Source organism: Lasioglossum baleicum, unplaced genomic scaffold (assembly GCF_051020765.1).
Source record: "Lasioglossum baleicum unplaced genomic scaffold, iyLasBale1 scaffold0874, whole genome shotgun sequence".
Classification (NCBI taxonomy): Eukaryota; Metazoa; Arthropoda; class Insecta; order Hymenoptera; family Halictidae; genus Lasioglossum; species Lasioglossum baleicum.
This window is the reverse complement of record NW_027469933.1, coordinates 27,725-44,448: the sequence shown is the minus strand read 5'-3', so window position 1 is coordinate 44,448 and position 16,724 is coordinate 27,725. Positions and strand designations below refer to the sequence as shown.

The following is a 16,724-nucleotide window of genomic DNA, read 5'->3' as shown; positions in this document are numbered from 1 at the left end:
GTTGGATAGTAGGTTAACAAAATTGATTACTACAATCTTTGAATTACTGATAGGTTGCATCGTATTTATCGTATAAAGATACGAACGTATCTTTTACGAACATATGACTCTTGTAATTTCTGGATTTCTGAATATCCTTCTTTGATGTTGGTAGGGGAGAAAGAGGGAGAGAGGGAAAGAGAGGGGCTAAAATTCGTTGGACAATGGATTAACAAAATTGGCTACTAGAATCCTTGAATTACTGATAGGTTTGCATCGTATTTACCGTATAAAGGTCTCTCCTTTCCGAACGTATGGCTCTTGTAATTTCTGGATATCTGGATTTCCCTCTTTGGTGTTCGAAGGAAAGAGAGAGAGAGAGAAAGGGAGAGAGTACAGTTCGTTGGACAGTGGATTAATAAAATTGGCTACTAAAATCCTCGAATACGCGACGAATTACTGGTAGATTCGCAACATATTTATCATATAAAGGTCTCTCTTCTACGAACGTAATTTCTGGATTTTTGGATTTCCTTCTTTCGTGTTCGAGGAAGAGAGAGAGAGAGGGTAAAATTCATTGGACAGCGAATAAATAAAAACTCCAGCCTTTTGTGCTGTGACGATACTTGAATTTCGAATATCTCTTTTCCCTACGTATTTCGCACTATATTTATTGTGTAAATATCTCTTCTTTGCAAACTTTGGTTTGGAAAGAAGGTTGTAGGAGAGAATAGCCGATTTTTAAAAAATGAGAGAGAGAGAGAGGATTAACAAAATATCCGTCCTCTTCTAAGTATTATAAAGACACTCGACTAAACATTGGATTACCGATAGGTTTGCGATTGTATAGGGGAAAAACAGATCTTTGGTAACTTTATGGTGTCGAGGTACTTAGTTTTCGATACTATTTTCAAGATTCTCTATCGAAGTTATTTTTCATTTCTATATTTTATAACCTAAAAGTTAAAATTTTCCAATCATTTCCACATCTGACCTAACCAAATGGAGAATAAGTACAATGCGCTTTCCAAAACAAACAGTAACCTAACCCAAACCAAAATCCCAATAAACGCTTCTAAACATGTCAATAAATACTCCGCAAAGCCCTAAAAATTTTCCAACCAGTTTGCACGTGAAAAATAACGCGAAACAGGCGAATAACACGTGACACATTTCTCTTTCTCTAATTTCCAAAGCGAACACCGATCTCTGGGCCGAACTGGAGGCAATAACCGAACGAAGTGGATTCCTTAAAAGCAGTTCGGCTAGGAAAACCGACCAGAGAGATCCAGGACATTTCCACGGAACGATGAGGAACATACGGACGTGCCGGTTTCCCGCGGCGATACTTGACAAACGATGCCCCATAATGTGCCGAATAACAGGGCACCACTGACTCGCGGCATTGTCGTATGGGAGAGCGAGCAGCACCGGACACCAGGAGGTCCCTCACTTACTTATTTTCCCCCATTGTTCCCGATCTTCCGACATCCCTTGTCCCTCTTCCACGTCCAACAGTTTTCACGCTCGATGTTTATGGCGCTTCGTGAAACCGTGTCACGTTCCTTTCCCTTTTCCCAGCCTCGACTCTATTAACCGGCCAGGGTAGCCGGTCCTTTCTCTGTAATGAGATTATCTGCTGGTTACGACCTCGTCCACGCGAAATCCCAGGAAAATCAGCGAGGTTAAACGTGGAGGTTTTAGGGGACTCTGAACGCGAGGTCTTATCTTGCAAGTTAGATCGGATCTTCGAGTATGGTGGATGGTGTGTCCGTTATGGGGGTGAGTTACAGTTGTTCGATAGGCTTCCGAGTTCGATTCGAGATGGTGCACGATTGTTGGAGTTTAGTTTGGAAATTTAGAGACGCCGTGGTAGGAATAATGAGTTATTAGGTTGATTTCGAGGTAGATATGTTTTTTGCAGGACTCAAAAAATTTTATGCCGGTCGTATGGCTTGGAGAATATGGAAGAATATTTATGGGGCATGAACTAAGTGAGGAAAGTCATTCTTTTTTTTTTTTTATGTGCCTGTGAAAAATACAATTAGGTACTCTGTTGGGAAAAAAAGAAATGACTTTCCGATCGACCTAATAAATTATTGCTGTAGTTAATTATTAACCCAGTATTCCTATAGCATCTTTTTATGTTAACCATAAGAACTACCTAAGTAGATATTTGTAGGTGTTTATAGGTAATAGATAGTTAAGGTATATACCTTCCCAAAATATATAGTTACTTCGTAACTAATAAATATTGACAAATATTACCTAAAAACCTAAAACAAAAATTAACCTAATATAATTTATTGCTGGGGAAAAAGAAATTTATTTCAAATTATAAAAACAATGGATTTCTTTTTCCCCGGCCGAATATAATCTAATACAATTCTAAATTATAACCGGGTTTCAATTATCCAATCTTAAGAAATTCGTACACCGTGAAAATTACATCACAAGACAATAATTGAACTTAATCCAAACCTGTAATACATTCTCCTCATGACAGAACAGGAAAATGTAAAAGTCTCATATTTTGGGAACGAAAATTTAAAGTAAAAGATGCAAAGAGAGAGAGGAGATTAAATGAAAAGAAAGAACAAGAATGGAAGACAGAACTGAACACTTTAAAAGACTATCATATTTTGGAAATGAATGTCTAAAAGAAAGGAGGCAAAGAGAGAGGAGATAAAATTAAAAGAAAGAAAAGGAATGGAAGACAGAACAGAAAACTTTAAAAGACTACCATATTTTGGAAACGAAAGTCCAAAGGAAAGGAGACAAAGGAAAAGAGATGAAATAAAATGAAAGAAGAAAATGTAAATGGAGGAAGTATGGCGATAAAGAAGAGAGCAGAGTGGCTACGCCAATGCGCGGAGGCCAATCGAAACGCCATTAGTACCCGGTGGCATTAAACGAGCGTGTTCTCGAAGCAGGTAGCCATCTTCCGCGGCGGCTTCCACGAAAATTAACTACTCGCGGTGGTTCGATTCGAAATTCATTAATTTCCCCGGGACGCGGGTACGCGCGCACACACGCCGCCGCGGGACGATCACCCGCGGTGTCCGCTCGCTTATTAATGCGCCGCTCGCCCCGTCTCGAAATCGAATTACACGTCGATGGAATTAGCTTCCGTCAACGAGCCGCCTGGTTGCTCTTTATTAAACCGCTGGATCGCGCGGCCGCCTGACCTTCCGATTTTTCCCTTCCCGAATACGCTTCTCGAAACGCGCGATCGCTGACATTTTAAGAAGAGAAGATATTACTTACAGAGATCCATTTCGATCGATTTTAATCCGAAAGATGGAATTTGGAATAATGATGCGTTGAATTTAGGTTATATGAGATTATAGTATATTATATTTTGAGAAAATAGGTGTTTGGGAATTTAATCTGTTGTAGAAAGATTCTAACCTCGAAAATTTTGGGTGAGAGGTTAGTTTTGAATACTTTTAATCCAAAAGTTGGAATTTGGAACAATGATGTGTCGAATTTAGATTATGGGGGATTATAGTAGACTGTATTTTGAGAAAATAGATGTTCGGGAATTTAATCTGTTGTATAAAGATTCTAACCTCTAAAATATTTGGGTGTGAGGTTAGTTTGGACCACTTTTAATTCAAAAGTTAGAATTTGGAACAATCATGCGTCGAATTTATGTTATATGAGATCATAGTATATTATATTTTGAGAAAATAGAAGTTCGGGAATTTAATCTATTATATAGAGAAATTCTAACCTCGAAAATTTGGGGTGAGAAGTTAATTTGGATCACTTTTAATCTGAAAGTTGAAATTTGGAATAAGGATACGTATATCGAATTTAGATTACATCAGATTATATTACATTATGTTACAATGAAATAGATACTTAGGAATTCTATAGTAATATAAATTTGAAAATTTAATCTGGGGAATTATTTGTCAAAGAAAAATTCTAACCTCGAAATTATGAATTCAAAACTTCGCTGTATGAAGATATCGATTCGCAAATTCTATCTTCCAACCTTAAGAGATTCGATTCGGAAAATCTCAGACACCAAAAAAAAATTAATTTCGGAACCAATCCACTGAGAAGATTCTCGACAACAAAATTTTCCAACAAAGAACTTCATTCTTTATCTACTATAAAATATTCGTAATTTCCATACTCCTCTCCCTGGACCCTCGGACCCCTATTTCAGAAACGATAGCGCAGCGAGAAGAATCCGTGGAGTCCTATCGATGATAGTACTCGGAAACCGGTCTATTCGTTGGGCTAATCGAAATCACGGGTGCCATTAAATCGTGCTGGGGCCGCGCCTTTAATCGTCGCCTGACAACGTTACGGGCCCGATTTGTCATCCACGAAATTGAGTCGCATCTGCCCCCGGTCCCGTACACGTCCGGCCCGTTCTGCTTCCGAGCTGACAAAGCGGAACCGGAGGAGTGTGCGTGCCGCACGCTCTCACGCGCACACTTGCGAGCAGAAACGCGCGCGCGCGCACGCTCGCGCTCCTCGAGGACAATATAATGGCAGCCGGCGAATATATACGGGCACGGACCATTAATATATGGCCGCGGGGGCCATTGTTGCGAATTAGGTAGCATTGAGCGACCTATTGTCGACGACAACCGGGGGCGCCGAGCTGTGCGCTCCGCTGACTGCGTTTTGATGAAGTCCCATGCACGAGACTCGTCCTCTCTTTGTGGGGTTCGTCTTTGGGTTCGTCGCTGGGTTCTTGGATCACCTCATGGGCAGACCTTCTAGTCATTCGTTGCTCGTTTTTGAACGAGTGGTTCGCGTAGAAAGGGTGATTGGTATGATCTTGTCGTGAATGATGTTTGGAGTTTATGCTTCGGTTAGGTTTGGTCTCACGTGGGTGTCAGATTCGAAGGATCGAGGTGAATTAGTTCTCTCGGTTCACAGTGGTAGCTTCTTTTCTCGGTGATTACGAACTTCGAGAGTTTAATACTGGAAGAGGTAATATAAGAGAGTTGTTACCTGGTTTTGATGTAAAGGAGTTCGAAGACGTGTTAAGGGTTGATGAGGATGGATTGGTTAAGTTTGAGCTTCGAATGGAACTACTAGTGTCATCTGGAGGGAAATAGGAGAATTGAGATTAGCAAGGTTTAGGATGAAATCTGTTATACCCACTGATGTTAAGTTTCGTATGAAACATACCGATAGAGGAATCCGTGGATTATCCATCGAAGTAGATAATGCAGATCGCTGTAGGTTATTGTCCAGTGATAATATCGCGAGCGACAATTGCAGAGAAAAAGTCCAAGATAACGACTCAGGTGGATTCGTCAAAAAATATTTTAATACAAGGCCACAGAGACCAGTAAAAAACAGTCGGTTGATAAAAAAACACTTAGCCAGGCGGGTTGGTATTTTTAGAAACAGTGTCGCTTTAATCGTACAAATACGTAAAATCTGTGTGTGATGTATGGTGATAAGTGTAGCGTTGTCGAGACGCATGAATATGCATATGTTAGGCTCTAGTTCGTTTAATAAATGTTCGATACCTTCGGCTCGAACTGTTCTTTCGTTGCAATTATTCTTATCGATTTTTAAATTGACATACTGCGTGTTTTGTGTCTCGAATCGTATCGTTCTCTTCGTGTTATCGTGCGTTCAGCCAATTTAGAACAGATCATAACTTAACGATAATGTTGCCGTGTTGCTTCCGCTCCTGTAACGTATGTTTAGCTTTCCTCCGTACGAATTGTTTCCACACGTTTTCTACGAGCATGGTCTTACTCGCCACATCAGAGAACCTTGTTTCTCAAGCGACCCAGACCTTCTATTTCCGTCTCCAACACGTCTCCGCGCTAAAAAAAAGAACAACGATAAACATAAACTGCAAACATATTAATACAAACTGTTAATATCGCGAAGAAATTTTTGAATATAATACCTGTAAGTATTCCGGTGGTTTACGAGTAAATCCTACGCCAGCTGGCGTGCCTGTTAGGATTACGTCTCCCGGTAATAGTGTCATAAACCTGAAAGCCACAGTTACGTAATCAAATTGAAAAGAAAAAGAACGCAGACATGTAATGGAACAACGAAGTTAAATACAGCCTTGAATAGTTGAAATTTATATAACGATTCAATAACGTAGGATCATAAATTTTCATCGAGACGTACTGTGAAATGTAGGCGACAATTTCGTGAGGCTTAAAAATCAACTCGCTGGTGTTACCATCCTGCTTCATGTTACCATTCACCCACGACTTCACGGGAAGATTGTTGATATCACAAATGGCTTCCTTGATGACAACTGCTGGTCCTAACGGACAGAACGTGTCCATGCTTTTCCCAAGTAAAAACTGACCACCATTTCTCTTCGATTTTTGCCAATCCCGCGCCGTGATATCCTGCGCCACTGTATAACCGAAAATACAATCCTCTCCCTCGTCCTTGTTCAACGCCTTGCACCTTTTGCCGATTACTATCGCGAGCTCGGCCTCCCAGTCGACTTTCTATCGAAATAATCGCAAGAGAAGCAACCAATGAATATTCGATAACAACGTGTCTGGTACCTTAACTACTAACGCTACAGAATTCTCAACTAATTAGCTATGGCGATTAGATAAGAACCGGTATCTCTAGTATAATGGGACTCTGTTGATTATTTCCTGATCGTTTACCGATTATGCAACCACGTGCCAGCGAGCGACTAAACTATATCGAAACTTTCACAAATCCAATTTAAACATTGTCAATTTAAAATCGCTGTTTACAGTAGTCACGCTTTCGCTGTTTTCTATCCTCGAATCTTCCTAATTCGATCGGCAGAGCAAACGGAAAGCTCGCGTCTGTCCGATCGATTGACAAACATGTTCTTTCTCTGCTCGCGTTTCTATAATTAGCACGAAAGTCCGCTTATCTCGTTACATAATAGTCTCGAATAAATATAGAAATGGTCACGGCTACGGGACGAGAAATAGAATTCGGTAATGCCAGGAGCCCTTCCTCGCGGACGCCGTTCTTGAACTCACTTCCGAGATCGGCGGAAGTATGATGTTGTCACGCGGTCCGATGATATTGCTGGGGAATTTGCTGAAGATGACTGGCGATTCCGGCGGCGACACTCCTTGCTCCTTACAGTGGCCAATATAGTTCAGACCGACGCAAGCCAACTTGTCCATTCGGGTAACCGGCGCCAAAAAGTTCACATCCGCTTCTGGTATCACGCTCCGTCCTTGTGCGACTATTCTGCAATTTTTTCACTCATATCAACGATGGGAATATTTATAAACATATTTTTTTTTTTTTTTTTTCGTAACAGAACTGGAACAGAATTTTGTAACAGAACACTTTTCAATGATTTTGTTATTCAATTATCATCATTTAGGATAGATGTATTTAACCGTTTGCACTCGATGATTTTTTCGTTAGAGAAAAACAGTAATTCGAAGGCTTTCTGCTATAAAGTCGAGGATATTTTTTAAACGGTGAACAAGAAATTGAAGATTATACAAATTAAGACGCGGAATTATTTTACTTCGACATTCCACGCATCGTTAGGTAATTTTAAATTCGATATATTATATATTAACTCTTTGAGGACGAATGTCATAATATAAAAGTTAGTATAAAAATAGTTTTTTAGTATAAAAAGAAGTTTTTAAATTTTTTTAAATGAAAGTTGCATGGAATATGACGAAAAATAATTTTTGCATTGTCATCAATGTCGCAGATATTTTTCAATTCGGAGAATTTTCCTTCAATTTATTATTTTTAATCATTTAGTATACACCAAATGTATCGTTAGCTTTGTTTCTCGTCCGCAAAGGGTTAACACTAGATTTAGGGGCGTTTTTGTATATTTCTATGGATACCCGTAAAATTAAAGGGTAAAAGAAACCACGTATTTTCTTTGAAAAATAAACGATGAGTTCAATTTGAAAACAATCATAATATTACCAGAATATAAGTTAATTAAATCTATCAATATTACATAATTGAAGCAACCTATCCATCAAATTGACGGATCCCATAAACCTAGAGTTAATTAACACTGACATAATTAGAATCTGATTAAATAACGACTGACTCTCGTCTCTTGAGTGCAAATGGTTACATTTCCAAATTATCATCAAACAGTTCAACTAACGGTCAAATTTATTATCAATTTCACCTATTCTTAGAATTCTGCTGTTTATACAAACATTTCGTCCAGTTCTTCCTCTGTCTAATAAACTATAAATGTTACATTGTTTTGATACTGTATATCTTTCTGCACCTGCGATCACAACGATAAGAAAAATATCAAACAACTCGGCAGATGACGATAACAAAGACTTAGTTTAAAGAACTCTGCGACCCACCTGCACGAGTACAGAGAATTATTGAATTACATTTCCATTTGGCGGACTAGTTTCACGAATCGGTGATCGCAGGAGTAAAAACACAAATGCCAGCTGGCGACTTGAACTCGAGGTATCGATGACCGATAACGCGTGTTTCGGTTTTCACAACGTTTTCTTAGCGGGACTATCAACATCGCTAAAATCACGTTACAATGACTAGTTACAGGCAATTGTGTTACGTGCGCGACTGTGCAATTACATAACTAAACGGTAATAACGCTCGCAATCAATCGTTACCTGACCGCTGGTCATTTTATACATCTTCCGCGATGTCGAAACATCGTGGAAAAGAATAAGAGATGTTAACACTAGGTTTACGGAACCCGTCAATTTGACGGGTGAGTTGCTGCATTTATACGATATTAACAGATTTAATTAAAGATACAGATTGAATATTTAAAGTTATCAATCATTTAACAAATTTATAATTTAATGCTACGAATTGGAGACCGATACAATTAAATATATAGATTGAACATTTAAAGTTACTAATTATTTAACAAATTTATAACTTAATGCTACGAATTGGAGACCGATACAATTAAAGACCCAAATTGAATATTTAAAGTTAGCAATCATTTAACAAATTTATAATTTAATATTACGACCGATATAATTAAAGATATAGATTGAATATTTAAAGTTACCAATCATTTAACAAATTTATAATTTAATGCTACGAATTGGAGATCGATACAATTAAATATATAGATATATACAATTAAAGACCCAAATTGAATATTTAAAGTTAGCAATCATTTAACAAATTTATAATTTAATGTTACGACCGATATAATTAAAGATATAGATTGAATATTTAAAGTTACCAATCATTTAACAAATTTATAATTTAATGCTACGAATTTAATGTTACGACCTATACAATTAAAGACACAGATTAAACATTTAAAGTTACAGATTGAATATTTAAAGTTACCAATCATTTAACAAATTTATAATTTAATGCTACGAATTGGACACCGATAGAATTAACTTATATCAAGTCTGTTAATATTGCGATTGCTTTCAAATTAAATTCATCGTTTGCTTTTTAAAGAAAATACGTGCTTTCCTTTATTCGTAAATCTGACGAGTGTCTGTAAAAATACTTATACAAAAACGCCCGTAAACCTAGTGTTAAAAAACATGTCACGATTCGAGTTACGATTTATTAGAACTCATTGAGACGGTTTCATTCAAGAACATTCGGCTCCCATGAAAAAAGTTAAGCTCAAGTTCGCCAACTGGCACACAAACAAACGGGAGTTTAAATTAATAGCGCCAATCGTGTTTGGCAGCGATATCGAATGGCGAAAAATCAAGGTCGCTATAAATTTAACGGAGAAAATAACTGGCCGAGGCGCCATGGGAAGTTTCTGATCATTCGGGGTTTACATTAGCAAACACCATGCAGTGAGTTATGAGGTGTGACGTGTCATTGGTAATCTGGCATATTTTTACCTCGTTCATCGTTACGCTAATTAGTCTACAGTTCGTTCAATCGATATTATCTAATAACTCCTTTCTTTAGAAAAAATATCGATTGCTCTAATACAGCTGATTTTTATCTCGACAGCAAAGAAGCTGAACAAAGACGTAGTTTACAGGTGTAAAACACGGAGTGTTAACATGACAAATCGAGACAAATGATACTTAAATGTCACGCCTTATCGTGAATATTTTGTTTTGCAGCTTTCCAAGCAATTAGTCATAGATTATCGCTTTAGAACGCGTCTGTGCTTAATATAGCATTGTAATTGAAGTGCTTGTTCCTTAACAATTTCTATACTACTTCCCATTAAAGGATCTAACGAAAAATGAAACTAAATTCAAAATCTTGTCCCATAAACGGAAATTCTTCCAAGACAAAAAATCACCGACCAAAAATTCCTCGACAGCGAGTATTATGAAAAATAAAAAAGATCTCTGTACAAACGTTCGTTTACTCTATCTCAGAAAATGATTTCCAACTACCGGAAATGATATAAAAATCCATTTTCACGTTTCATCTTAGTATCACCATCATTGCAGCAATTTTATGGCGTTACTCGTGTTTCTAACAGGTTTTCTCAAACGGTCATTGTTTGTAAATAAGAAGAATGCGATCGGTAGCGAGAATCGGTCCTCTTGAGTCAGCCAATTAGCGATCTCGAGAGAACGAGCTTTCTAATCGCCTGTCGTCCGGTTTGCACGGTCTTTCACTGAAATAAAACACGTCTGATAGAGTAAACGATAACACGCCGGCGATCTGTTACTTTCGCTACGGGATATCGTCCATGGTGGACACTTGGAACGAAATTACCATTTGTGCCGAGCGTGAAATTCGAAGGAATACCGCGCGATACGCGAAATATAAAAGAGAAGATAAGTATAGCGTGTGCATTGTGTGCCAATTACGGAAACGTTCACGTGTACACAGAGAAAGAGGCAGGCACAATGGATTAATGGTATTTTGGATAAGCTTCATTCGGACGGATTAAAAGGTGCACAGAGAAAATTATTCACACTGAATTCTTTCAATGGCACGAACCTCTCTACCATGGTCAACAGGCTCACTTCGTCTTCCCTGGGAACAAAATAGCGATCTATCAGATCTAACAGGGTACCATACTTCAGCTTCGATCATTGAAATCGCTATTGCTATATTTATACTACTGATATTTCACTAAGAAGCTAAAAAAACCAGTCGAAAGTTCCTGGTTCGTTTTAATTTACATATCAGCTTGTTAACACGAATTGTTTCTTATAGTTAGCAAAATTATCTTAACGCGATAATTATTCTAGATATTTTTGCAATTACCACAATCACCATAATCTTCTTGATTAACTGTTACTAACAGTTAACAATACTTTTGCACGGTCTTAAATTATTTTCTTCTTTTTCCATTTACTTTTTCCTATACTTTTAAATGCAGATAAAAAATTCTGAATCTCTGGAAAAATTGTAACCGTTGTTAATAATCCTCTTCTTGGGCAAGCTACGCTTCTTCTTCTGAAAGTTCTGTTCATTACTATGTTTCGCAACGAGATATCTCTATTTTTACGTTTATATATTTACACCATCCGCGCGTGCTAATCAATGACAAACTGGCACGATAACTCGTGATAACGAGTTCTTTCGGCGACTGTAAATCGTCATGTTGTCCCCCGTGCTACTACGCAGACACGCCTACCTTTTCGCCTTTTTCAACAGGTCGTCACCACCCTCCAGAAATTTCTTCAACGTGTTCGGAATCCGTGAATCCACTGCAGAAACGGCAATTATGTCGCCACCCTGAACAAGCTGCACTCCCAGATGCTGTGGCCCGCCATTTTTGTTGGTGAACTGCACGAACCTAAAACAATGAAATTAAAAAAAAAAATTAATCGAACAAGGAACCTGAAATCCGAATAATTACACTTATTTGAACGATAAACTAACGTAAATACTAGTCTATGAAAATGACAAATTTAATCTACGTAAATCTTGTAAATTACACGAATAACAAATTTATTACAATTGTAAACCGGTCTGAGTACAAGCTACTTAAACGATAGGTGTACTTAAATATAAATGGCAATAATTATTTACGAGACACGATACACTGATTTATCAATCTCGTATGATAAAAGAGTCATTGGTCTTTTTTTTTTGAAGTGTTTCTAAATATGGAAATATCTTTTTCTTGGATTTCGCAATGTGAATTCGTGATTATAGTAGTGATATTTCATGCCAGAAACGAAGAGAAATTGAAATTGACGAATCGATGAATTTCTGGAGATTAATCAGAAAAGAATATCAATCTAATCGATAAGCTATCTTAAAATAGTGAATTGTCGGAAATAACACTTAAAGATCGTTACAGTAAAACCATTCATTAATCCAATATCGAGTTATCTCGATTCCCTGACTGAAGTAAATAAAGAAAACGCCAGTGAAAAAATTACGGACAGAATAGCTTTTGTTATTGCTATAGATCGTGATAATGTATCATCGAACAAAGAAAAAATGATTATACATGAATTATGAGTCTCATAAATAATGATAACAAATTGATCACTATTCCAGGTTTTAAAGTTCAATAACATTCTAGCTTTGACTACGGAATAAAAGTTGCTAATTGAAAGACTTTTCTTGTTATACATTTAGATAGAGTTATCGAACAAGAAAAAATTATGCGTTCATTACGAATCACATAAATAACGATAACAAATTAATCAATCTTCCTGCTCGTTTATTGCACTTGCAACACTCTAACTAAGGTATAAAAGTTACTAATTAAAAAACTTAAACAGAATTATCGAACAAAGAAAAAAGAAGAAAAAAAGAAGATTATTCTTGAATTCCATAAATAACGATAACAAATTGGCCAATCTTGCGAGTCTTAAATTCCAAAACAATACTTAAACTTTCTTCCCCTGAAACAAAACGAAGGATGTATTTAATTCCACTTCCGGCGAATAATCTGTAATATTCGTTGCATATTAATCACCTTATAACTCGGCGAGTTATCAATATTGCAATCTCATCCGATCAATTTCGAAGTACATAATGAAAGCGATATTTTTCGCCTTCTATTTTTATGACAGCGATAACATTGTTATTCACCGGTCTGGCATTATTATTCACAGTGTGACGCGACTCGCAGAGTTGAACAGGTTCCGTGAAAGTAAAGGCGAATTCAACTCTTGTATGCACTTACCTCGGTCAAATAAAACGAAGAGGTCTCTCTCAAGGTTCGCCGTTATTATACCAAATGCGTGTACACGAGCAGCACGCGATCGGTCGAAAAATATCACCGATCGATACTGCCCGATCGATAAAGGGCGTGTCTATGGGGGAGCTTTTACGAATTCGAACAGAGTAGCAGTTTGTGTATCTTAATCGAAGTCCTTCGTGTCTTCGTCGGTTCTTACGAGTAATGGGAAACGGGTGGACGAGGCAAGGCATTCTTGGAAATAAAGGAGATAAATGTTATTTAGTTTCCCTTTCGCTTGTATTCTAATGATAATGTGCGTGGAAATGTGCAAATGGTATGTGATAAAGATACTATGTTAGCAGTACACGTATATTCGAATATTTTTCTTTCGTGGTATTCTAAGCTTTGCGTCAAAAACAAACGATAAACATATGATGAAAGAGTAAACAAGTCGCCGAGATAATGATCGTTCGTGAAAGAAAAAATATTCTCGCGGAAAGTAACGGTAATGACGTTATAAAAGTTAATGACAAACGTGAAGATATTATTTTGTACACGACGGCGATTAATTATGTACGCAATTCACTGTTAAATACGAGTAAATATAATTAAAACAGCGATGGTAACTTACAGCCAGTAGTTTTAGTCAATAAGTTAATCACTAGTTTCGAATTTGAAGCGATAAAGCTTAAGAATGTTTAAAGAATTTGATCTGATTGATTAAGTTGGATATGGATTAAAAAATTGTAAAATAATCGAGACAAAAATTAAGCTTCAACGCTTAAATTATTCTCGGACATGTCTGGACAAATTTATTGGTGACCCTGCTGCCATCTATATTACACTCAGCGAGAGTTTATGTAAGATTAATACCAACCAATAGAAAAATCCCATAAGTAAGACCATTCGTGTAAAATCATGTGAAAAATATATAAAATATCTCGGTAACTGATCCACACAAGTGTATTTCTATTATTTTATAACCAGTTTACAGAACAAGTATAAGTCTTACTAGTTCTAGAGAAAAGGATCATTCTACTTGGTAATAAGAACCGACTACTACGTATAAAATACTAATATTTTGTTCCATATATTTAGATAATACTAGGATATTAGTGTATATTATTCGTTCAAATGTAAATTGAGCAAAAATTTTAAATAAGTTAAATATCTTGAAATATGTATGAATGTATAAAAAATTCATTTCAAGATAGCATTATTACAAATAATTTTAGACTATTCTAAGTTAGTATGTATCATTTTATTGTACTGATTATATGATTTTTTACTGTAACCTTCCTTACAAAACTAGTATCACATTTATGTTAACCCTTCTTCCGGTGTATTTGCATGCGGCTATCTTCAGTGCGAACTGTGCTTTACAAGCATATAAATTCAGACTTGTTCACCGTTGATGACATAATAATCATTTAATCGAATGTATTAGGGTGTTTGAATAGAATTAATCGCTGATCAATACCGACGCGAAATTATCGTGCTACTCGATGACTCAACTTCATGCAATTAATTAAAAATCGACAGCCTAAATTGATTTAGGAATCGATACCAAGGCATTCGTTAAAGCATAAAAATGTATTTTTAATTAATCTTGATCCTATTTTTCATATGTCACCATTTTCCTTCTTTGATATTCGCTTTGATTTTACTCCAGACAGTGTTTAAAGCATTTAGATCGTGCAAATTTGGTATACTTTTATTTCTCTTTATATTTCGTACGTTTTGTGCTTCTCAAACACGCCGTCGAATCAAAGCACACCTTGCTCCACTTGCGAGACTGTGACGGAAGAAGCAAACATATAATCGTGCTTATTAACACCGCTAGCCACTTTTGAACAAGCAAATCAATTCTTCGGAGATTCGATATAGTAAACAAAATATCATCTAAATACTGTGCTCCAGAATAGGCCAATCAAAAATGTCGCGCGAAATTCGATCATCTTACAAAACTGCATAAAATGTAACATTTAATCGTGTTAAGTGAATTTTTTCGTACGATGAAATTCAATTTTCGATCAAATTTGACTTACCTCATGTCGACTGCACCACTAGTAGAGAAATTTCTGCCGGGTGTGCTAGTGGCGAAATGCGTGTTGGTTTTCTCGGCACACGAGTTTCTAAAGGCGAAACAAGCTCTGCTGAGCGATCGCAATTTACAACGATAAGGCATTTTTTTCGTCAATAAAGCGACCGTCGGCTTGATAGGAAGGTAATGTTATGAATAACTTCAATGGAAGAAAAAAAGAACGAGAATGTTGCCGGCAAACAAAAAAGATAGAGCACTCAACACGAAAGATGAACTACAACTGAACACATTGCGCCACTCTAGCGTTGTTGAGTAGTAGAAGGGGAGACCACGTGATCTGGACAAAAAATGATGCAGCTTCGAAAGTACTTGGTAATCGATTTGATTTTCGGTCAATACACGGTGAATTAGCAAGGTTTTAAATGTTACTTACAGACTTTTGTATACTTTTATTATTATTTCTAATATTTTTATTGTATATCTTTTTAATATTTTATATTTTTTTAATCAATTAAACTTTTCAATAAGGCTTGTATACACTGTATTTCTTAGTATTCCTTTGGTTTTTTTCGTGTTATAGGGAATTCTTCACGTGTATGGTATGGATTATAAGGATCATCTACATAATAGTGTGGTCTTCTCCAAAACTTTGTTACCATTTTGTCCAACGTAGTAGACTGAGTTGCATTGCAAAAAACATGTTGCCTCAGTTCACGTTTTTTCTTCTCACACTTTTTCCAAAGCATACTGTGACGTCCAGCACGAGTTCGAATCCATATACCCCTACAATTAAATAAAATATATTATATAACATGCTAAATAGGAAATACAATAATAAATATTAAATTAAAATCTTACCAATTTAATCTAAAAAACCTATGTACCACAGGCTTCACACACTTCCTTTTACCTTTTCTCAAAGAGTATTTTGTAACTGTTCTTACAGGAGTTATTGTAGGTACTAAGGTTAATGGTGTAACACTATTGGCATGAGATTGACTATAAATTTGAATTGCGTTATTCGTAACATTTCATATTAGTTTATCGTTACATAATACATCATGTGATATGTTATACATACCTAAATATTGATTTTTGCTTCACATCAGGAACACTATTGAAATTATTAATTGTAGGAGAGAATACACCAAAGAATTTCTGTTGAATAGATTGTGCAATAGGAAATTGTTTAGGTATTAAGGAGTTTGTTGCATTGACAATATTGGCATGTGAAGTAATGCCTGAAATATAAATATAAAATAAACGTTAATTACGTTAATAATAATCAAGTTATAAGATTCGGGAATAAAATTAATTTAAATTGTAAAACAAGATATTAATATGTTTCGTTAACAATTTTATGTAAGTTTAATTAGCGCGCCAATGTTTACGATTTCACCGCGTTCCTTCTGTCAGAAAAGTAAAATGGTTCATCAGTCTAGATGAATATAACCTAAGATGCATGAACTTGAAACGGTTATCTTATAATGGGTAATTGAATTCGAATACATAATAGCTTAAAATGAAAGTACGGAACTATCGTTGAATGTTGTTAATGAATTCATAAAAAGTGTCTGTTACATACCTCGAATAACAGTACTAACAATACGCAACATTCTTCTATTCCTACAGTTCCGTCGGTAACCAGCTGTTTTGTACCGT

At 36.4% G+C, this 16,724-nt stretch overlaps 2 protein-coding genes across 2 annotated transcripts; both read right to left on the bottom strand.

Annotated features, from left to right (window-relative positions):
* Positions 1-5,729: 5,729 nt before the first annotated feature.
* Positions 5,730-15,206, bottom strand: LOC143220382 (oxaloacetate tautomerase FAHD2A, mitochondrial). Its single transcript, XM_076446038.1, has 7 exons — positions 15,067-15,206; positions 11,513-11,674; positions 10,870-10,905; positions 6,966-7,182; positions 6,112-6,446; positions 5,879-5,966; positions 5,730-5,792 (listed from the first exon to the last, which is right to left on the bottom strand). The coding sequence occupies exons 1-7, from the start codon at positions 15,204-15,206 to the stop codon at positions 5,730-5,732; spliced, it is 1,041 nt and encodes a 346-aa protein (XP_076302153.1).
* Positions 15,207-15,610: 404 nt separating this feature from the next.
* Positions 15,611-16,678, bottom strand: LOC143220383 (large ribosomal subunit protein bL35m-like). The gene is made up of 4 exons (XM_076446039.1): positions 16,648-16,678; positions 16,144-16,303; positions 15,921-16,061; positions 15,611-15,845 (listed from the first exon to the last, which is right to left on the bottom strand). The coding sequence occupies exons 1-4, from the start codon at positions 16,676-16,678 to the stop codon at positions 15,611-15,613; spliced, it is 567 nt and encodes a 188-aa protein (XP_076302154.1).
* Positions 16,679-16,724: the final 46 nt, after the last annotated feature.

Excerpts from the sequence above, each read along its gene's own strand:
- LOC143220382 (XM_076446038.1), bottom strand. The coding sequence starts at position 15,206 with ATGCCTTATCGTTGTAAATTGCGATCGCTCAGCAGAGCTTGTTTCGCC. Across the intron at positions 10,906-11,512 it reads CTGTTGAAAAAGGCGAAAAG|GGAAGACGAAGTGAGCCTGT; the intron begins GTAGGCGTGTCT and ends TTTTGTTCCCAG. Across the intron at positions 6,447-6,965 it reads TACTTCCGCCGATCTCGGAA|AAAGTCGACTGGGAGGCCGA; the intron begins GTGAGTTCAAGA and ends TTATTTCGATAG.
- LOC143220383 (XM_076446039.1), bottom strand. The coding sequence starts at position 16,678 with ATGTTGCGTATTGTTAGTACTGTTATTCGAG. Across the intron at positions 16,304-16,647 it reads TGTTAGTACTGTTATTCGAG|GCATTACTTCACATGCCAAT; the intron begins GTATGTAACAGA and ends TTTATATTTCAG. Across the intron at positions 16,062-16,143 it reads AAGCAAAAATCAATATTTAG|TCAATCTCATGCCAATAGTG; the intron begins GTATGTATAACA and ends TCAAATTTATAG.